Source organism: Podarcis erhardii (assembly GCF_964252035.2).
Source record: "Podarcis erhardii genome assembly, chromosome: 8".
In the NCBI taxonomy this organism is placed as follows: Eukaryota; Metazoa; Chordata; class Lepidosauria; order Squamata; family Lacertidae; genus Podarcis; species Podarcis erhardii.
Genome location: NC_138499.1, coordinates 24,682,343 through 24,706,394, shown reverse-complemented (window position 1 = coordinate 24,706,394; position 24,052 = coordinate 24,682,343). Strand labels below are relative to the sequence as shown.

The 24,052-nt window shown below is 42.9% G+C and overlaps 1 protein-coding gene across 3 annotated transcripts in view; it reads right to left on the bottom strand.

Annotated features, from left to right (window-relative positions):
• NIPAL2 (NIPA like domain containing 2) overlaps positions 1-24,052 on the bottom strand; it is a 42,596-nt gene that overhangs the window by 9,632 nt on the left and 8,912 nt on the right. For 2 of the 3 annotated variants that reach the window (XM_081874577.1, XM_081874576.1), the window contains exons 4-8: positions 21,531-21,590; positions 15,324-15,445; positions 10,992-11,088; positions 5,007-5,142; positions 47-135 (exon numbers count right to left, since the gene is read on the bottom strand). In XM_081874577.1, coding sequence (XP_081730703.1) covers positions 47-135; positions 5,007-5,142; positions 10,992-11,088; positions 15,324-15,445; positions 21,531-21,590 — 504 coding nt within the window. The remainder of the gene's footprint in view (positions 1-46; positions 136-5,006; positions 5,143-10,991; positions 11,089-15,323; positions 15,446-21,530; positions 21,591-24,052) is intronic. The other variant, XM_081874578.1, reaches the window with a different exon arrangement.

Genomic DNA, 24,052 nt, shown 5'->3' with positions numbered 1-24,052 from the left:
TCCCAGTTCTGATGCCTTTATTTGGTTGACAAGGGTACCTACTAACCTGCCACAATAGCGCTAATGCTGAAGAATATGTAGTTCATTGGGATGACCTCTTCTGCACCATAGAGCTTCATTGCTTCATTTAAAAACCTATGAGAAGAAAGTCAATGCACTTTTAGAGTCACGTCAATAAGAATTCACAGGCCAGGGCAGCCAACATTTATCAACAACTGGGCAGCTGGCATTCCAACGCTCCAAGGAGACGCAATGCATGCTCTTGAGATCAGCTCTTCCTGGGGCTGCCTTTCGACCATTACTAAAAAACAGAAAAATCCAAAGTATCAGCATTCGTCATATATGCAACAACCAAGGTGACCAAGGGTCTGGAAACTAAGCCTTATGAGGAGCGCTTGAAGGAGCTGGATATGTTTAGCCTTGAAAAGAGGAGACTGAGGGGAGATATAATAGCCATTTTCAAATATCTTAAGGGCTGTCACATGGAGGAGGGAGCAAGCTTGTTTTTTCCTGCTCTGGAGGGTAGGACTCGAACCAATGGCTTCAAGTTGCAAGAAAGGAGATTCTGACTCAACATTTGAAAAAACTTTCTGACAGAGCTGTTCAGGATGGAACAGACTCTCACAAGAGGTGGTGACTCTGCTTCCTTGGAGGTTTTTAAACAGAGGTTGGATGGTTATCTGTCATGGAGGCTTTAGCTGAGGTTCCCGCATTGCAGGGGGCTGGGCTAGATGACCATTGGTATCCCTTCCAACTCTAAGATTCTATGATTCTATTTCCATAGACCTCAGCCCCCCCCCTTTTTTTTTTGGTGCAGATGACATTCTGATCTTTTAAGTTTGACCTGGAACCAAAGCTCTTCATATTGCATAGGCAGTGGTTCTCAACCTGTGGGTCCCCAGATGTTGTTGGACTACAACTCCCATCATCCTCAGGGACCTCAGGGATGATAGGAGTTGTAGTCCAACAACATCTGGGGACCCACAGGTTGAGAACCGCTGGCATAGAGCATGGGTAGGCAAACTAAGGCCTGGGGACCGGATCCGGCCCAATTGCCTTCTCAATCTGGCCTGCGCACGGTCCGGGAATCAGCGTGTTTTTACATGAGGAGAATGTGTCCTTTTATATAAAATCCATCTCTGGGTTATTTGTGGGGCATAGGAATTTGTTCATTTCCCCCCCAAAAAATATAGTCCAGCCGCCCGCAAGTTCTGAGGGACAGTGGACCGGCCCCCTGCTGAAAAAGTTTGCTGACCCCTGGCATAGAGAGTTGGAACACACTCCTCTGTACATCAACCAAGGTGGAAGTCCTTCTGTGCTCCACACAGCTTGCTCCTAGATAAATGTGCACAGGATCGCAGCCTTGCAAAACTATGGGAAACTCTTAGGCTTTGAAGTTTATTTTAACAAGTCTGCAAAAAAGAGGGGGATTAAATAAAAATGTTTTTAAATCCACAAACTACATTAGATTAAAATCAAAATATCAAATACTGCAGCCAGGGGTCTAACAGGCTTGGGCAGCATGCTCAGTTGTTTTTAAAAATGTCTTTCTTTGAACAGCAAACCTCCAGGCTATATCATAAGCGACTCTTGAATGTTTCTAAAGTGATTTGCCTGGCAGTATCAGCTAGTATGGTATTATCAGTAGAATCTCAGTCTAGGAATGAGGGGACTCAGGTTCAAATCCATACTCAGAAGTGAAGCTCACTAGGTAACCTTGGACCAGTCATTGACTGCATATATACCATACATTTAAAGCACGCATGCGCGCGCACACACCGCGAATCCTAGGATCTATAGTTTGTTAAGGGTACTGGAAATTGAAGCTCTGTGAGGAACTGTTTGGGTCCCTTCAAATGACTGGTGTGTTTGCAGCCACTATCTCTGTCAACGTTATTGTCTTCACAGGGATGTTATGCTGATAAAAGGGCAGTGAGAGAAGCAAACAGAAGAACCAAGGCAGGATATGAATGTAATAAATAAATGCTGTTTAAAAACCCAAGCCAAAAGCCTCTTTGAGTATATGGAACTTGTTACAAAATACTCTGGTTCCTGGCAGGTACTTCAAAACATGAGCATTACTCAGTGCAGAATAACACAGATGAACAAGCCTGTGAGCAAAATCACCACACCCTCCCACCCTTCCCATTACTTATCTTTCTTGGGAGAAAACTAAGGAAATCACCCATGTTCTTCAGCCTTGGGCACCTTTGGCCATGGACGGCACAGAAAAACTCATTTAGTGCAGTGGCTCAGGAAATTCCTGGTGAAGATTTCACTTCTGCCACAAACTCACCAGGCAGGCTCAAGTCAAGCCACTGTCTAGTAGACCCAATCTTACAGAATGGGGATCCTGCCTGAGATCTTGTGAGGTCTGCTATCGGTCAGAGTAGACAATGCTATGCTAGATGGACAAACAATCTATGCTAGATGGACAAACAATCATGTTATAGTACAACTACCTATGTTCCCAAGGTAATGTTTGGCCTACCTTAAAAGGCTGTTGTAAGAATTACTCTGTATATTATTATTATTTATTGAATTTATATACCATCCTATACCTGGGGGTCTCAGGGCAGTTCACAGAATAAAATCAATATATAAAATCACAAAATACCTAATAAAAATAAAAACAAACCAATATTTATATTTATTCTTTCTGTACTGCCATTTCATAAAATAACAGAGGGTTGTACATCACCAAAACATAAAAACGTTGATGTATTTTAAGAACAGTAGTTATATTATATTATTATTTATTAGGGTAGGCACGGCTGCTCGTTTCAAAACCTGTTATTTAATATTTAGTCCTGATTTTAAATATTTTATTTTGTGAGGAAATGTCGAATCTTTTCTGACCATCAGAGCTTCCAACCATTTCTGCCTTATCAACTGACAAAAGAGCCACTTTAAAAAAAATACACTGGGGGACACCCACCACATCCCCAAAAAGCTGGATCAGCAGCTGAATATAGAAGTCTTAATTTCATGTAGAAAATGTTGTGCATCCTTTAAAAAGAGCGATCCTCCAAATGGCCTATTGATACAACATTAAAGTCCAGCTTCTAATCTGTTTTAGACATTAGGAGTGACTGCAAGGTTATTTTAGCAACCGTTGAGCAGTCTCCATGGAGCTTTAAAAATAAAATAAAAAATCCTGCATATTCATGGCATAGTCAGGATTTCAAAATCACTGCAGACACCTCATTACTTTTGGCCAGTCATACCAATGACACTGGGGGGGGGGTGGAATCCAACATAAATGCATGAAGATGCTACCCCCTCTCCTAAAATAAAAAAGGCTGTTCAAATGAGTCACTAAAAGAGGGATGGCAGAACTTTGGCTCTCCAGCTATAGATAGACCACAAATCCCATCATCCCTAACCACTGGCCATGCTGGCTAGAACTGATGGGAGGTGTAGTTCAGTAACGTACTGAAGACCACAGATTAGTGACCCCTGCACTAAAATATGTTTTGAGTTATGTTTGGCTACAAGAGGAAAAGCTGTAAAAGTGTCAGCTGCAAAGTTCCTGGTTTGAATCTTAATTCTGATATCAGTGCACCATAAAGGCTTTCTTAGGAAAGCCACCGTAAAGGCTGTATACACACCATACATTTAAAGCACACACACACACACACACACACACACACACACACACACACACTCTCACACAAGAATCCTAGGAAGTGTAGTTTGTTAAGAGTGCTGGGAATTGCAGTTCTGCGAGGGGTAAGCCACATTTCCCAGGATACTTTCGAGAGACGGAGGTGGAATAGAGTTGGATTAGAGAGTTTAGAGTTTGGATTTGATATCCCGCTTTATCACTACCCAAAGGAGTCTCAAAGCAGCTAACATTCTCCTTTCCCTTCCTCCCCCACAACAAACACTCTGTGAGGTGAGTGGGGCTGAGAGACTTCAGAGAAGTGTGACTAGCCCAAGGTCACCCAGCAGCTGCATGTGGAGGAGCGGGGACGCGAACCCGGTTCACCAGATTACGAGTCTACTGCTCTTAACCACTACACCACACTGGCTCACATGCGGTTTAAGCCTAAGAACATTAGAAAATGCGATTTAAGCCTAAGAACATTAGAAAAGCCCTGCTAGTTCAGACCAAAAGTCCATCTAGTTTGTTTATTAAATTTTGAGTTCCACTTTCCCATAGATATATGCTCAAAGCGTCTTATAACAGAACAACAAAAATGCTAATAAATGCTATTATTAAAATAGCAACGTCAGGTTGTGTTCACATTGCCTGCAGTTGGTGAGAGTGGGGAAACACAGGGCATAATGATACCAAAGCATAGAGTGAGTTAAACTACTAGACAGTCTAAAGGTTTGGGGGAGAACTAGACACGGAAATGCTATTATCGGCAGCAGCCCCCTGTCTTCTGTGAGAACTATCGTCACAGCCAGGTTAATCAATGGATAGACCTTGAAAAGACAGGAAGGAAATCCCAGTTGGAAGAAGAACGCTTTTGAAGACATAATTATATGAGTATTCTGGGGAGATTAAGCCCCTTCCCCTTTAATAGTAATAATAATAAAAACGGACAAGGGAAATTGTGTTGCTACAACCTGCGAATACAAAGCAGCACGGGGGAACGAGATGGCGAAATTAGTGAAAGCAGAGCAGGGTGTTAGTTTTATTAGTGGCTGGCAGTGGGTGTAAAAGCTGTGGAAAATGTCAGAATGAAAAAGCAGCAGGAAACCAGCAAGGTTCATCTGGTCTGAAATCCTCAGCAAATGTAAAAGTGCATTTAGGAAAACCTGCATGGCTAGTTAACAGCAAAATAAAGCATCGCGCTCATAAATCAAAACTAGAAGTGAGCGCATAATAATGCATCTGGCCTGAAACCATCAGCGCTGAGTTGGGCCAAGAGGGCCTGTTAGAAGTTGGCTGTATAAGCTACGCTATGACACGAAGCATTAACTAGAGGAACAGAAATTAGCAAATGGCTGTTAATAGGGTAATAAGATGGTAGGTGAATATGTTAGAAACTTACTTGACTTGGAAAGCACATGTTACTGCCATCAGAATGAACATGATATAGAAAACAGGGTAGGTTAGCTGCATGTTCCCTCTCACAGAAAGTGTAATCATGGTTGCCACGGCTTTTACTGAAACGACGTTCAGAGATGCTGGAAAACAAAACAGGCTGATTCACGCATGCACATTATCTGAATATCTTCTCTCTCAGTGACTCCTGCCTCAATGTCTTGAATAGGTACTGCTGAAAAGTGTTGTGTTTTAAGTGAGCGGAACCAATTGTGTTTGAATTCATTTCTGGTTGCTTTCATTTGTATTTATTGTTTACTTGGAAATGTTAGAAACTGCTTGATAAAAAAAAGTGGTGTGCAAATAAAATTATAGATAGAACACAGCTAAAATCCACAAACCAGTTAAAAAAACAAATACGCAGGAAAACCATAATCAAAATTGAATATAAAAAAATCAATATAGGTTGCTAAATCATGTTTCTGGCTAGGCTGGGCATCCCACCCCCATCCCAGGTTTACAGCAGGCATCTAAAACAATATAGTGAGGGTTCCTGCCAATAGAATGTTTTAAAAATATCTATCAATGGGCAGGCATATATTATTCATTGGTTTCTTGGCCTAATTTCTCTGGATTGGATCCATACTTAGGCTGTGTGCACATTACCACTTACTCTGGCTCCAGCATGCTCCCAACACTGGTGTCTAAAGCTAAATGCACATGACATTAGCCACAATTCATTCATATCCTGTAGTTTCTTGAGAAATATTCCCCTGAGACCAGCTTCCATCCAATTATAAAACAGAAGCCACAGTTAAGGCAAGATGTGTACATTTCAAGCAGCCATTGCACATGTGCAGGTGATAGTACATGCGCAGATGACAGCTATGGTGAACTGGAATTTGGTGTGGGGAAACAAATCAAGTATTGGGCATTGGGTGAAGACATATCTGCCCCCTCTCTAGTGTGTACAGGAATCCAAGAAAGCAGTGTTAAACTTGGGGAATGATCTCACCGTGTTTCAAGCTGCTAATGTGTACACACCCTAAGGCTGGCATAACCTACACACACTTATATAAGAGCAAGTCCCACTGAATTCAGAGGGATTGATTTCTGAGCAGACATGTACAGGATTTCTCCACATGTTAGCTGCACTTCACTACCACTGAAATCAATGGAACTTAGGTATGGCTAACCTGTTCCATTGACTCCAATGGGATCTGGATCCAGTCCTATTTGTTTACCCACAAACCTCTGGATATCTTATCTTTTGAATGACTTAAAATTCACCCATCTGATCTTGATATTTTGCATTAGGAAAGTCTCCCATGTTACAAGTCAGCCTTTCACATTTCCCTGTACAACATGGTATAGCTCACTGGAAATATTTTACTAAGCCTAAATTCATCCTTCACCAATGGTGCACACAGGAAAACAAGTAACTTGCTTGGATCCTAAGGGTTTGTCTGAATCAGAGCAAAAAGCAGACGTTGCCCCACTGTTGTTCTGAACCTTTCCCCCTGTAAATGCGGAGTTTCTTGATCCTGGACACTTTGGACTTTCCAAGGATCAGCACACACACACACACACACACACACACACACACCCCTGCATTTAAAGAAGGAAAAGTCCAAGACAAAACTACAATGGGGAGGATGTCTTGTGGACCCTCCTGTATCAATGGGGAGACTGGTGGGTGCAAATCCACATTTTGCTCTAGTGTGGACAAGCCTTATGTCTTGTAGGGAGTATCACAAATACATGGTGAGAAGTAAGTGACATTGTTGATATATGTGACGTGGGCAGATACAATGGGCATATCTGGGTAAAGAGGAGAAACAAACCTCCTAGCCACGCAGCTCTATGGCTGCTCTATGATTTTGTCATCTACAATTACCCTTTTTTTTCACAGAGGCAATTACACTGTTCTGTACCTCATCTGTCCAACACAAGCGCCAAGGTAAAACAATGGGAGATAAACTCGGCAAGTTCAGTGCTGGCACGAAGCTATGTGGAAACAGAGTCAAATGGTGTAAAATAAAAGTTTTCCAATAAAACCCGCCATTTCCGTCCTTCCTGCTGACAGCTATATTGCTGGAAGGTGAATATATTAAAGCTGACAGTATTATCAGAGATGGCGGGACTCTTTCCACCCAGATTCTATATAAGTTTAACAATCAGGCATAGGAAGCCCCTAAGAGCCTCTTTAAATATTAAATGCAGAAATTGTTCTTCTGGTTAACGCAGCACCAAAGAGGGACAAACGGCTTTTGCTGACTCCGATAACAGATCCCCTTTAGCTAGCAATGCAGCAGCTGAAAAGTGACATCATCTGCAACAGCAGGAAAGGCAGAAATCCTGCTCGGTCTCTCCCATTTCACCCCTCCAGTCTACCATACTGTAAATTCCAGATTAGGCATGAAGCAAGGTGCTTCTCGATGAGTCAGTTTCCAGAGCTGCATCGCCCAAAGCGTTTGCAGATTTATACCAACACTTCCCTGCTCCTATTCCGGGGGAAATAAAAGCGAACCCAAATGTATGAAACACAGATCTCTCTGCTTATTAAGACCGATGTGACAAATATATGAAAGTATCCACAAACCATACCACACCTCTAGTGAGTTGTACATATGGGTAATGGAGGACATACACTAAAACAACTCTTTCACAATAAAATATTATAGCATAGTTCCTTGCTGGTTTACACATCATGCCCTGAGGGGAGGCAGAATGTAGGAAAGTGTGTTGGTCTTAAATGGCTCTAAAGGGTCATTAGACAAATTCGTGGAGGTTTATCAATGGCTACACTGAAACTTACATGTTCACAGACTATATCCCATTGAACACCAGCTGCAGGGTAGCAACAGCAGAAGGAGGCTATTGATTCCATGCACTGCATATGGGCTTCCCAAAGGATGCTGGACTACTAGATGGAGCTGGTCTGGTTCAACAGGACTCTCCTTAAATTCCATTTAAAAAGACATCCAAACGGGGACATCATCTTAACACATTTATAAGGACTAATTCCCAGCTCTGGGATTTTTAGCTGCTCATATTAAAGATGCTATTCTTGAATGACTGGAAAAGAGATTCACCCTTCCTGTGATGGTTTACAAAGCAAAATGCTCTTTGGCAATCAGAAAACAAGTTGGAAATGTCAGAAATTGCAGTCAGTGACTTTGTCAAGTGGTTCTATCTCCTCACCCTCCAACCTAGAACGATGATTATTCTCAGTGCTATTTTTGCTGAGGGGCCAGAACTGAGTTCCGGCTGGGGAAAAAAAAGCCATGATTATTCTACTGCTTCAGTTGCTCCTGGCAGCTACTGAATGACACCCTGGTCTAAGCAAACTAGCAACAACACCATACAGATATCATATTTATCATGATTGGTACATATTTGGCTAGCTGTGACATCAGAAAGCAAACTGAATTTGCTTGTGCAGTTGTGGCAGGCAACTCCAGCCTGTACTTTATGCAACTATCATGTCTGCCACAAATCGGGTCCTCTCTTAAAGAGGACACATGTTGCAGCAACCTAACCCTGTGTTGTAGGTGGGTACGTTTGGACAGCCACAACACCCGATTGGTAGGTCCCTTGATGCAGGGTTCAATCAGGCCAATGGGATGCAGGCTAAGTGGATCAAGGGACCTATATATACCTATGCACGTGACTCAGAGCCTCCTCTTTCGGTGCGCGCATCGGAATACCCGCCCACCTCTCCCTATATTTAGGGCTTGTATGCTTGACCTTGCTATGCCGTCATGTGTCGTCTGTCATTGGGACAGGGGCATGGCAGGATTTCCCCCCACTTGGCTGATTGGCTGTTGCCATTTGGGTTTTGCCTGCCGCGTAGCAAATCATCACAACTTGTAAGGTTGCGGATAGGCTCTGGTTCAGGTGATAGGGATGGGAGGATGCTCTCGCCATCCCTATGTGAAGGGTATTCCGTTTAAGGAATCCAGGGACACGATGGTTTGGTCAACCTCTGTGAAGCGGTTGTGCCCATGCCCGAGTCCAGGGGGGAGGGCACTTGGGTGGTGGAGATAGCCTGTTCACAGATTTCTGCTTATCCAGGTATTCACCCTTGTCTGACCTATGCTGGTGCCCTGGATCAGTGCTATCTGCAATGGTGCAGGGAGCTAGTCGAACCAGAGCCTATGCAACCATTCACTTGCTGTAATCAATAAAGTTGTGGCCTAAATTCTGCCAAAAACCAAACCAAAATTTGAGTCTTGTCTGAATTTATTTAGGGATGAGGTTTAAAGTGGTGCTTTCCTGCAGTGGTGTTTCCTGTAGCAAAGTGCAAAAGACAGGACACGTGCTCTTAAAAGCTGCTCTACGTGTATTGGCAACAGACCTATCAGAGCTCTCACACATGGGTGCTTATGGACACATGGCTGTTGTTCACACTCTGCACGTGTGTTTTACAGGAAACAGCAGCACACCAGTTAATTTCTAGGCATAAAATTCTGTGTAAACTGGAGCTATTCTGAGATCGCGATGTCTTGCTCCAGCTGAATTCAATAGGAGAGGATTAATTCAACATAAAAGATACAGATCAATATTGGAATCCTATGCATAACTACTTAGAAATCCCTTAGAGTTTGGTGGGACTTATTCCAGGGTAGAGATGTACAAAATTGCAGTGTAAGGTCCTTAAATGTCTTCAAGCACTTTCCAAACTGGGTATCATTATAAAGAGGGAAGAAGCAAACCCAGAGTCACCAAGAAAATACTGAGACATGAGAACTTCTAATACACACATAAGTGTTGTGTGAAATGTACTCGACTGAGTCACCTAAATCCAAGCTGGTAATTGCAATGTGTGAACATCATCAATATGACCAGTTTTTAAAAAACCTGTAGCCCATGACCATAGCCCACCAAGTCCAATCTCCTCCAGAAGACATAGTGTTTAACTTGGGTTCCATTAAATTAAATGGTTTTTACTAAGGAATGTTCTCCAGGGACTGTGGCATATATCCATAATTTTTATTCTTCTAGGCTGAAGACTGTTTTACTGTGCAAACAATGGAATATGTTTCAGCTTGAGTGCACCATGAAGAAACGCAAACAAATGTACAATACTAAATTTTTTATTTGCTTTGACTCCAACTCTAAGGGGAAAATATGTATGCAAATGAGAGACGAAAACTGAATAGGTCTCCTGTTGCCCATCTCGACACACAGCTTATATACACTTCCACAAAGTGCTTGGATAGGCTTGGGCTTTTATGCTTGAGTTATTGGTTTGTTTACTTCAGCTAGTGCTGGTCGAAATCTCTTTTCAAGCAACAAGGAATTTCAGACAGACTCTCTAATTCACTCTCTCTGGGATCAAGTGGTCCAGAACAGCCATAACTGTCTTACCAACTAAAGCTGATAAAAGGTATCCCTAGCCACTGTGCCCCTATGTGCTTCAAGTGACAAAGATGGATCAAGGAGCATTCCCAGAAATGCTCAGTGGGGCAAATGTTCATGACATGTCATAGCTCAGAGAAGGCAACAGTGGAGTCTTGGCACCTATGTTCCATGAACTGGCTGCCCTACGTATAATCTCTCCCCAAGTGTATATTTGCAGCAGAAAGATGTGGACAGAGTTCTGATTTGACTGAATGGTCAGCACTCTTCAGACCGTAGGCTGGACATACAATTTATGGATGTTCATCTGTGTTAAAAATTTCCCTGCAAATAGAAAGCCAGCAGGAACCTGTCCCCTTCTGTGCTAGCTTTCTACTCCCCAAGAGTTTGTGATGTGGCATAGGATTCAACAGCGGTATTCTCCACCTGTAGCCTGATGTAGAACCAATATCTAATGTGGCATTCTGCTGCATGGATACTCAAGACCCACATAAGTTAGCATGAGGAAGTGGGGCAAGGGGGGCAAAATTCTGGAGCCCTGCAAGAAGTTTCGGGATCAGCCACCACAAAACAAAAGAGAACAAAGGAACGATCAGCACAAAACATTGCAGATGAGCCGTAGCCTTACCTAGCACTGCTACCATTGTTAGCAAAATCACAATGTGATTCACTTTCTTTCTTTTATGGAAATACAAAAGAATGCAGAATGCTATTACTGCCAGGATCTGAAAAGAAAAAGTGTAAAAGGCTTAAGTTGCTAAAATGCAGAATAAAAGCTTCAGACAAAATCTTTAACAAGATGTCACATACTTATCTCCCCCTTTAAAGGGATGAGTAAGAGGGGTAACCTCACCACCATTTATCAAACAATTATTCCTATAAACCTTTCCTAAGAAATGTTCACATTTTGCTGTCTAGTTCTCTTACCCTTTCAAGTGCCTACTTTATTTTTACAGCCTTGAAAGATTTAAAACAAAGGAGAGAGGAGAGAGAGTTCTTGCAGTAATAATCTGGCAAGCAAGGACATCCAGTTTTAGCTATGTATAATCATGCTGAGCCACCACTGTACGTAGCAGTGCCATTGTCCAATTGCAACGAGACTACTCTGGTGTAGGTGACTTGAAGATTGCAGCCCAATCTATGGCTTATCTTACTTACCGCTTGCATTAATTACCTTCACTTACTCTTCTGTTCCTTCACCCTCATCAATAAAACTTGGACTGAACGCAGAGTTCTGCTCAGAACACCTGCAATGCATTTGTAACTCTGCACTGGTTTTCAATCACTGCCTAGCCAACTACCTGTCAAAAGGTTGCATAAAAGAAAAATATACCAGCAGAGTTAATGGTACGCGAGGAGAGGCTGCTTTGCAAGACATTCTGCAGATGGGATTTCCTTAACGCTGCACGCAGACTGGGCTTGCTGCTTCATAATCGCCAGCAACACCCCCACATGCACTGCAGCCCCACTCCAAAGCAGCTTCCATATGGGCCAGAGATTGCTGCTTAGTAGACACATTCCATGGGGTGAATTTCCACTTTCCAATGCAGATGTTGGGATGTGCTGGGTGCTTCTTTGACCTGGAAGCGGTGGCTATGTTAATACATAAAACTCTTTTGCGCTGGCCCTGATCTAATATAGTATTACCTAGTATTCCCTTATGCTAGGTAATACTATTCACCCATCGAGCACTTTTACATAGGAACACAGGAAACTTTTTTATACAGAGTTAGGCCATTGATCCATCTTTTTCTTCTTTGGTGATCCCTCATAGCTGAGTAAGATTGTCTTCCATAAACATGGTTTTAACAGTGGGTCCCTAAGTGACTGTGGAGGCCAATTCTGAATCCACACATCCTTCCACGGTGGGGACATAGGTTTCCGAGTGGGAGTTGATCATGGTGAGGGTTTGCCAAGCGTGCCTTCCTCTTAGCACATCTCTCCCTTTCATCCTGAGTTTGAGCGTCTTCAAAGGCTGTTCTCCAACTGGAGCGCTCACAGGCCAGTATTTCCTGGTTGTCGGTGTTTATACTACATTTTTTAAGATTTGCCTTGAGAGAGTCTTTAAACCTCTTTTGTTGACCACCAGCATTATGCTTTCCATTTTTAAGTTCGGAATAGAGTAGTTGCTTTGGAAGACGATCATCAGGCATCTGCACATCTAACTTGATATTGTCCATCTAACTTGATATTGTCCATCTAACTTGATATTGTCTACACTGACTGGCAGCAGATCTCCAAGAGTTTCAGACAAGGGTCACTGCAGCCCTACCTGAAGATGCTGAGGAAAACTGAACCTTGGATCTTTTGCAGGCAAAAGTGTTGTTCTATATCACTGAGCTGTTTTGAGTAAGAATATTTGTCCACCAAGCCCTGTTGCACTCTCACGAGCAATGGCTCTCTGATCCTTTTAGCTGGAGATGCATAGGGACCCAGTACTGAGTCAGACCATTGGTCCTACACTGACTGACAGTGGATCTCCAGGGTATCAGGCAGGGGAACTTTCCCAGCCCCACTTAGAGATGCTGGGGATGAACCAAGGACCTGCATGCAAAGAGATGTTCTAGCATTCAGCTATGGCCTTTCCCCTATGGGAAAATACAGTACTACCGATTAGGTCTCTTCTGCAACAGCAGATGGAACAGGCTTCCTGGCCCCATCTGCCTTCCCTCCCAGCACACAAGTCTTTCTTAAGGAACCCGAGGAAAGGTGGGGAAGAGCCCCCACTATGAAAGGGGGGGGACCTTGCTTTTCAACTTTTATTACTGATATATATTTCTGAAGCCTTTTTTTTATTTCCTGTGAGCAAGGAGAGTTTGGTAACTGAAAAAGTTTCCTCTTCCTCATTTGCACAGAAAAGCATGTGGTTAGATTCATTTCTTTAAAAAAAACAGTTGATTTTAATCATCTGTGTTTTGTTATATGATTACTCTGTTCCATTATGATTTTAGACATCTGTGCTGCATATTCAGTTTTGTTATGGCTTATGGTCAAACAATAAAACCTAAAGAAAATACATAAATAAAACAGCCAATCAGGTATGGGCATTCCTTGGTATCCCAGCTTCCAAATCTGGAACTGTAGGTTTAAAATTCTAAAACTGCCCTCAATCTGTTCAAGTCAATAAAGAGCAGCAAGTTACATTTGGAAACTCCCCTTTTTACTTCTCGCAGAAAAAATATAGGTCGCCAGTAAATGTTCTGAAAACATGTTCAAATGGGTGTTCTAAGTGCTTCCCTGGACTGCAGCCTAAAGCTTTAGAAGGTGAGGAAAGGTATTTATCCCTAACAAGTCCACGATTTTAAGAAAGTTTTTTTATTCGTTGAGAAAGAAACGACACTGGACATGTTGGCAGGGCAAAGCGCTTGCTTAAAATAATGGGGGTGGGGGGAAGCAGAATAGTGGATATTTTGACTCCAGGCTTTTAATGACGGCTAGGAAATTGTTATGTGTACTATGGGCTTGCTGGCTTCCCTCTTTTCTGATATGCAAATTTCCCTTTCCTTCCCTTTATAGAACTAACCAAGAAGTTGCAGAGTTGTGCTTTCACCAATCGTATTTTCAAGCCAGAATATGCAACTGAAGTTTGAAACGTTGCATGCTGTTGATCACAGAAGTGATTCTGATACTGCTTTAAAATGCCATAGCATGTTTATGAATGGCAAACATTTTGTGACAGCACCCACAACACTTTATCAAAATTCCAGATGCATTCACCAGTCCCCAAAGATTAAGGACCTCTGAACAGATGTGAGTAAAGAAACAGTTTTGAGCTACATTTAATCCATCCACCTAGAACAGTCTTTCTCCCACATAAAAACTAAAAACAAACTCCTCTTGTCTTTCAGGGGTGGATTACAAGACATGAAGGGTCTGTGCTGAACTATACCCTGAATCCTATGCATTCCTGACTCATAAATCATGTTTTCCACTCTGTCAAGATTCCCATAAACAGGCATTTCCACTCAAAGGCCACCACAAGCAGAGCTTCCCTCTCTGACATCTAGCACATCATGCCATGCTTCTAAAAGTATGGATTTACTCTCACCCTTTCTTGAATGCCAGAAAGTCCAAGGCAGCATTTGCAGAGTCAGTTTCTGCAGCTAGTGCAGAATGCTGCAGCATCTTTGGGCCAGCTCTCTCATTTGAGAGCATTTTACATAAAACGTATCAAACCCAAACTTACACTACATGTAGAAAAAAAAGTTTTGTTACACTAGCCTTTAGCTTACTGCGGAGGCGGCCTTGCCTTTTTTTCTATGCTCATTTCCCTATAGTTTGGAAAGGCACTCTTAAATTCACACTCCGTTTGACCCAAGGAATGTGGAAGGAGTAGAAGCTGAAGTAAGCAAACAGAAACATCCTTGACCGAAAGAACAATCGGTTCCCACACGAGAAATACCTGTTGACTCTGCAAACCAAGAGTGCCTGAATTACCCTGTATAGTGGATGCTCGGGTTGCGAATGAGATCCGTATGGGATGCACATTCGCAACCCGCAGCGTTTGCAACCCACGCCTGCGCATGCACAGGTTGCGATTCGGTGCTTCTGCGCATGCACAAAGCACGGTTTAGCGCTTCTGCGCATGCATGACCGCTGAAACCCGGAAGTAACCCATTCCGGTATTTCCGGGTTTCAGCGGTCCGTAACCCAAAAAAACGCTGCCTGAAGCATCTGTAACCTGCGGTATGACTATACTGAGAGAGAACTCATTCTCTGAGTGCTGATCGCTATGTGATCGAAAATGGTACCTTCCATGCACAACAGGAAGGTAGCAGTGGACTTGTGGAAACAGCAATGGCCACAGAATGCCAAATGACTGTTGCGCAGAGGGGAAGGTGGACTATATTGGAGGATGCTGGAAGGAGGCACAACTGAATCCAGAATCACAGCACTTCTCGCTGCGACGTTTTGTTCTAGACCCCACTTGCAAACAGCGACTTTTGCATACTGTACTCACCACATAAATCAGGAACTGCCAGTTAACTAAATCATTCTGTATCTTTCTTGCCGTGACTTCCTGGGTAACGCGGGGAGCAAAGGTCACCACCAAAAATGTTCCTGCCATCGTCACAGTTCCACCTTTCAAAATAAATACATGTAGACAAACATGTTGTTCTTCTTATTATTTTTTACAAAACACGTAACTGGAAGTCTCCAGAGCGAACCTTCTAAACAGCAGCAGTTTGATCAAATTTAGGAGACCATGATTATGCACAAACTCCATTTATCTCCTATGACCTGGTCACATTCCAACCACAGAGGCAGGACAATTCTATGCATGTCTACTCAGAAGTCCACCAAGTTCAATGGACTTTACTACCAGGACTGCAGAAATGAGAGCATTTGTTTTCCTGACTATGATTCGGCTGCATATACATCCAAACTGTCTTAGGCAGTTTTACTCATATTACTCCCCAGGTTTACCCATGATATACCAAGTAATATAATCAATGAACTTGTCTTTCCTCTAATTTGGTGGTCTTTCAGTTCTGCTTTGCATGTTTTTGATTCTTGTTACTTTCATTTTAACTTTATTTCAGAACACAATTCCACAGAATTGTAGAGTTGGAAGGAACCTTAAAGGTCGAGCCCCCTGCAATGCAGGAATCCTGTCCATAGCCATCCCTGGGTGGGCTCGAACCACCAACCTTCTGCTTAACAGCAAGACACACTGACTCATTGAACCCTCCTCCTTCTGACATGCTGGTAGTCTCATTGTCCAGTATTTGTATCCACCTAGTGCAAACTGGTTAGCATCATCTGGAACGCTAACCCTCTGTCATAATACTGCCTCTAGACGCCAGGATGATGCGAAACATGCCGGGCCAGGTATCTTAATTGTGGGCCGAGGGTCATTCGGATTTTGGGGAAAGTAAATATCACTGAAATCAGGGGTGCAACCGCATACGTAGCAGTTGTTTGAATGCAGAGCTGGTAGTTGAATAGCACAGCTCTGATGCCTTGGGATAGTTACATTGCCCTCCTACCTCTCACCACTAATAGCTACTGCTTCTGCAAGTGGCCAGAACTCTTCCTTAAGCCTGTGGACTCTGGGGATTTCCCCAGGCAGCAAGATGTATGCACAGAGCCTTCAGAAAGCACTCTGATATCTCAAGATCACTTCCAAGGGAAGCGGGCAGCAGTGTGAAAATTAATGATCGCAGCACAGGAAAGTGAGGAATTTTGCTCCTCTTCCTTCGGTAGCAGTTTCTTTCTTTACATCACTCGTGGAAGGGCTGTGTGGTAACTGCATTCATTGAAAAGAGGATGTGGGCTTGTGACAGAGTGTTCTTGAACGTGCAAGTGCATACAGACATGTGCTTTTCTTCATGAGTATGTCTTGTGTTCTTCGGTGCTGCCAAATGCCAATTTTAAATTGGTCTATGCGGTTTCTAGGCTGCTTTTTAATTTTATTTCAGAGGTCCCATCCCATAAAAATAAAATAAAACAAATCAATAAATCAATGTGGAACGTGAGTTTCTGGGGCACAGACTACTGCATAGAACATCAATGGGACATAATAGCACACTTGCAATTTAGAGGTGGGGGGGGGGACAATCCCCACAGTCTTCTATATTTATGTATTTGCACAAACCTCCCAACAATCACCGTATCTGCCATGGTACAGCTAACTCCAATGGAATGCAACAACATTGTTAAAAAACCTCCATGGCAAAGACAAACTCGCAGAAATAAAATAAATCAGCCCAGAACTCTAGTTAAAACATTGTGCAGCGTACAAGGCTGAAGGGGAACATGATCAGCTGAGGGATGAATTCTCCATGTATCACTTGGACCAAATAACTAAATATTATAGGGCTATTGGAGCAGCACTGAATTTCTTTCTCCAAACGCCCACAACAGCTGTGCAATTACCGTACAATCATTACACTAACAGCCTGCATCATCTGCCTCCTTATTTGCGCAGGGAGCCCAGTCATCCTCTTCATTTTGCACGAATGACAGGCACTCCAGACAAGATAGACGTTCCCACACAGATAGCACTTCTGCGTAGGAAAAAAAGTATGCAAATCGTCACTAGGGATGGGTGAATTCTGTCAGTTTTGGTTATTCCCTTTTTCCTGTTTTTCTAATCTGAAATTCAGTTCTCCACATACTAGTTCACAATTAAAACAAAAACAAAAACCAGCCTCATGAAAACCCACCGGCCTTTTAGTGCAAATATCCCCTACTAAACACAATTTTTGTCTAACATACACATGTTTTGGAAACAGTTATCTGCAATACAGTGCATTTTGTATGTTATTTTCACTAATATATATCATACCTTCCTTCCTTCCCTTCTTCTTCCCCTTTTTATGAAGATTACCCGCTCTGGGATCCCACAGCTAATTTTCCCCTGGTCTCCTCACTGGCCCAAATAGGACTATTTTAGCCAGCTAGCCCTGGTGATCATCTAATGTTTATTGGATGGATTGAATTTATTGTTATTCACGTTTTATACTGTATTTTATGCTGTTTTTTGTTGCATCAATTAAGTGTTTTAAATTTGTTGTTAACCACCCTGCGCCTCCCAGCTGTCCCCGGAGATTGCGGGGCAGGCAGCGGGGAGAAGCGCTCTTCTCCCCACCGCCCGCCTGCAGACCAGGTCCGGGGACAGTGGGAAGACGCGCTGCGCCTCCCAGCTGTCCCCGGAGATTGTGGGGCAGGCAGCGGGGAGAAGTGCTCTTCTCCCCACCGCCCGCCTGCAGACCAGGTCCGGGGACAGCGGGAAGATGCGCTGCGCCTCCCAGCTGTCCCCGGAGATTATGGGGCAGGCAGCGGGGAGAAGCGCTCTTCTCCCCACCGCCCGCCTGCAGACCAGGTCCGGGGACAGCGGGAAGATGCGCTGCGCCTCCCAGCTGTCCCCGGAGCTTGCGGGGCAGGCAGCGGGAGAAGCACGTGTCTCCCCGCCGTCAGCCTCCAAACCACATCGGGAGACAGCGGGATGGCAGCGTTCCACCTCCCCGCTGTCCTCCGACCTTGTGGGGCTGGCTCTGTGGCTCTCCTGAAGCCTGGAGAGGTGAGGGGTCGGTGCGCACCGACCCCTCTCGCTCTCCAGGCTTCAGCGAAAGCCTGCATTCACCCCATAGGACGCACACACATTTCCCCTTTATTTTTGGAGGGGAAAAAGTGCGTCCTATAGGGCGAAAAATACGGTATTTATTTATTTATTTATTTATTTATTTATTTATTTACTTACTTACTTACTTACTTACTTACTTACTTACTTACTTACTTATTTTGAGGTCAAGCTTAGTCGTAAACTGATCTGGCTGCTTTGAGCCCTCCACACCAACAAATTACCTCTGTGGCACTTGTTCACAAGCAGTTGATGGGAAGACCTTGTCTAACAGCAAGTGGACAGGTAACACTGCTAGATGTTGCTACGGAATTTGAAATTGATCCTTCACCCACCAAACTCCCAGTTAGAGAGCCTCTTGCTTCACTGAGTGACAATGTCATAAGGGATCTGTCTACTGATCAGGCATATGGGTACTGGATCATACAGGCCATAAGGACAGGGAAACCTTCCCATGGATTTGGCCCTTCTTGAAATTGGTCCAGTGAGCCATTCAAGGTGGTTAACAACAGCAAACAGGTTTTGCTGCATATGGGTTCCAAAACATGGCTTTAAAGGCAAATCCCGCAACAACTTAAAGGCTGTTAATAGAATACATCATTTGTGTGTAGTATCCCTGCTGGTTCAACAGCAAAGTAAAACACTGCTTGAGTAGAAGGCCCACACCACTTCTTGTTTCAGCTGTGGTGAGTTAGGCTGCAAAAGAAGGCTGTGGTAGATGCTGTTTTGACAACTGCCTGGCGTTCAGCATGGTATGCATTCAGCGAAATAATCCATACACTCTCATGATCCTATGACAATGAGAAGAGGAGAGCTGGTGTCCAGAAGATCATTGACCTGAGGGGCAGAGATGATGAAACACTGGGAGATCTTTCTGTATGTCTAGAAAGACACCTTCTGTCAACACCAGTGCTTTGTCCCTGTTGGAGCTGATAGACTGGTCTAACAGGATATATGAACCTCCTTTGACATGTAAACTTACTACAGAGGAAGTAGAGAAGTTCACTGACGAGCCCATGCAAATTCCACAGTGGCCCTATCATGTTCAGTCTATAGAGAGGTGTGTGAAACAAGTTGCAGAGGCAACGGCCAGGGTAAGGTAAAGGTAAAGGGTTCCCTGACCGTTATGTCCAGTCCTGGACAACTCTGGGGTTGTGACACTCATCTCGCTTTATTGGTCAAGGGAGCCGGCATACAGCTTCCAGGTCATGTGGCCAGCATGACTAAGCCGCTTCTGGTGAACCAGAGCAGCGCACGGAAACGCCGTTTACCTTCCCACCAGAGCGGTACCTATTTATCTACTTGCACTTTGACGAGCTTTCAAACTGCTAGGTTGGCAGGAACTGGGACCGAGCAACGGGAGCTCACCCCATTGCGGGGATTCGAACCACCGACCTTCTGATCGGCAAGTCCTAGGCTTTGTGGTTTAACCCACAGCACCACCCACGTCCTGGGTGGCGCTGTGGGTTAAACGGCCAGGGTATATGGACATAAAAAGTGTGAGGGCTAAATCAGGCCAAGAAGCAAGTCGGAGGCTGATGTCCAAGAGCAAATCAAAGCAAGACTTAATGAAACTTATTTAAATTTCTTATTAGCCGATGTCATTAGTTTCTAATGTTGTTTTATGATTACAGTGTATCCTTAGGAGCATGTGCTTTATGCAGGGAAACTAAAAATTTTACAGCATTACCCAACATTTTCAGAAGGTAAAATTAAAATTATTTGGTTTTCCAAGAGTAGTTGATGCGCTTTTTAATCAAATGAAGATTTGCCATGCTAAATGTTGTCAAGTCACAAAAATAATAGCATATTTGAATTCCTCACGCCCCCAAAACATATTTTTAAGACCCCTCACTGAATAAATTTGCAAAAACCAAGTTTCACCCCTTGAATTGACACATCCCATTGTGGTACACCCATCCATAATCTTAGTGGAGACAAAGACCAGAATGGGCTGATTTGTCTGCCCAGCTGGTTTCCTGAATTTGGTGCCAAAGCTTTTTATTGGGTGAAGGTTAGTGAGGGAAAACAATACTTTTCCCAGGAATACATCCTAGTGTTCTGGTTGAGTTTTAGAGCACACGAGCAGAACTATGACTATGGACAGCTGCTGTGGGAATAAGCATTGTGACAATGTTTGAGAATCATAGCCATCTCAAATATGTCAACAACATTTATGCAGCAATTGGCCAGAGTAATCTCAAATGCCAAAAATAGCTATAGACTCATTGTCTTACATAAAGCAACCAAAATATCTGCTGGAACTAGTCACATATCTAATAAACGAACCGTAGAGCAAGGCAGATTTAATTTGCAAAAATGTTTTTGAGGCAGACATAAAGTCCAATGTTTTGTGCAACTGAGATCATGTGTGCCAGCAAAACATTGCTGAAATGCTCTTGGAAATAACCAAATCAGTATAAAAGGAACAAACAGTTACTATTTTTTAATGTTATAAAAAAGAGCTTGTGTGCAAATATCAACATTAAAAGAGCTGTGAGCAGAATGATCAAGCAATTAGATCATGTCTTGTTTTTGATAGGACTCCTACTGTTGTCAAACATATCAAAATATGTAAAATATTGAAGTATTATCTCCCGATTTAAAAACTGGAAGCAAAAACATGAGCATAAACAGAAAATGCCCATTTAATTGATACAGACAAAAGTCTACCTAGGACAGCCCAGCCAAGAATGAGACTCTTAATCTCATGGTCGTGGGTTTGAGCCCCACATTGGGTAAAAGTTTCCTCCATTGCAGGGGGTTGGACTAGATGACCCTTGTGGTCCCTTCCAATTCTACAATTCTATGAGTCTATGATTGGAACAGGAAGAAAACTTACCAGAAAAAATAGATTCAATGGACTGTGGGGTTTAAAATCCAGGCTTGCATAACATTTTTTGGAGCAAAACTCGACCCTGCCTATTATTAAAACTATGTTCCAACCTATTTTAAAATAAGCGTATTTATCTTCAGCTGACAAATGTTGGGGGCATAAATATATCTTGCTATTAATGCAGCATTATTTCCCTTATCAAAACAGCACTCCAAGAATTATACTGGCAGGAATCATTTACTTACCTAATATACCTTCGGATCTTATGTACTCTTTTAGGAATAAGACAGAAATAACTGCACTACCTGGGGAACAAACAGTCATTGTTAAATGTTACATAATAAGAGAATATATTAAAGATGATGAAGTCGCCTGTGATAACATTGCTTAACAATAATAACAAGAAAAGAACCCATTTGCCTCCACATCAGCAATATAATCCTGGCAAATCCTGGTGCTGGAACTAGACTCCTAGTTTACTTCCACACACTTTAAAAAATAAATAAATCCCATGGTAAACTGGCTACAACCCAAGAGACAGGGCTTGTGAAAGGAGTGCTCTCCACAGCGCACCCCTCAAACACTCTTATTTGGGGGCTTTTAAACTGCCACCAATACTACCCACTTCTACTTGTGAATACATAACTTGGGCACTCTCCTGGCAACAAATGGTTCTGGAGTTTCAACAGTGCCTTCCACATGACTTTACAGGCTTTGATATGTGCCATTTCCACCATGATTTCTGCTTCTTTCCAACTCTAATCCCTGCCATACATGGACAGGGGCATTGTGGTTCCCATTGCTCAATAGAATTCAATGCCCTTTTATTGTGGTCACACCACAAGAACATTCTTACGAGACCTTGTTAGGTGGTACACATAGGTGATACATATACGCGTCACAAGAGGGATGTGAATTATGCACCATGGGAAATTCCTTTCAGGCAGTATCTCAGCCCCACAGAGACTTGCTTAATTTACAAATGAAGTGGTTAAAATCCTGAAGTAGTACATATAAACAGCACAGACAAATATCCTGGTGCACCCACTACCCGATGGGCTTGTGTTGCATTTGTAGCGAGTTTTTTCTCTAATGGAACATTTAAAAAAGTTTCTGCTGTTCTCAAAAAAATAAAAGTAAATCTAGCATATTTCCATTTTGTCAATGACCCATAGAAACAGCCAATGAAGAAAATGGCATTTGCAGCAGAAAACTCACATATGGTTCTTCCAAGCATTGCAAAACATTTGTTAAAATCAGTGTCCTGTTTCAAATGCTGTCAAGGGATTAAAAAGAGATAAACAGGAGTGTGTACACTTGCTTCATCAGCAGGAAACCTCCCCCTGAGGACACATAACTTTCTTCTCCCTAGAAATAATTTAAGTATAATTGCTATAATGAGCTACTGGGGGCTGTATAAATTATGACGAGAGGATAATAATAGCAAAGGTCTTTTTAAAAAGAAGTTACTTGAAGTGCACTTAAGAAACCTATCAACTTAAGATTACCATTTCATGTGAAATATTAGGATGACAGCTTTCATGAGCAGAAAGTGCTAGTATCCAAGCAACATCTTGTAAAACTGCAGCTCTCTGACTGAAAAATAGCGTGCGTGTGTTGAGGCAGGGGGAAATGAACCCACCTAGAATATAAATTACTTCTCTCAATGATGCCTCATGGTGGTAGACTTCTGTCTCACTGGTACCACTTCAGACTGTGGTTGGGGAGGGATGGGGAACACATGACTAAATGCTCTGGTATGAAAAACAGCCCCCACACTGGGAGAAAGGGACAAACTTCCCCCCTGAAATTCTTTTACTCTGTGTGGAAAAACTAGGCCTGAAACTGATGCTGGGTCTTTCAAATATCACCAAGATACCAAGACAGTTGCTATAACGATTATCTAACTGACATAAGGTTTATTTGCTCAAGCATTTCTGTCCCCCGACACAAAAAAGTACCCTGTGCTGAATTGCAGCTACTTCAGTCTATATGGAGCTAGTCATTTGCACCTGGTTGCCATGCAGTGCTTTGACTTAACTGTGACATAGCAAAAAGCAGAATTTGGCTTGGTACAGGCTGAAGCAGTCAGATATCATCTCAGAATTGGTTTTTTCCCACAGCTGTCACAGCTGGAATTAGTCATGAGAACTCATCTTCATCATAGACACTAATGACGTCTGAAAAGGTGCTATTCAGACACAAGAGGAAGCTATCAGCAGACTTTGGGAAATCTTGATGTATGTAGGTATGCAGCATATATTTAAGGGGGGAAACCCTTAAGGTAGTAGTGAACTCAAAACAGCCCCATGAGGATGACACATGCTCAGCAGAAATGCTGTTCCACTTGGCGAGGGGAGAGTCAGAAAGCTGAGGGTCAAAGGAAATGGAATATCCTGGCAAAGGGCATGACTGGATAGAACAGGCAAATTACACTTTTTTGTTGTGGGTGCCAATTGTTTTTCTCTAACAGGCCTATCAATATTTTTATGCCATATATGCAGTCATCATAGAATGAAAAGTCCATGCAATTGAATCCTATAATACCACCCAAATAGGCAGTTTTCATAATGTTGGGACAAAGCTATACAAACAGAGCAGGTATGGCCCTCCAAATCACCTCTGACCATTGGCCATGTTGGCTGGGGATGGTGGGAGTTGTAGCGCAAAACATCTGGAAAGCACCATATTGGGGAAAGCTGTTCTGTCCCATGATCCAGTATGCTCATGCAACAGTAGCTTGGAATCCAAGATAATGTTATAATAT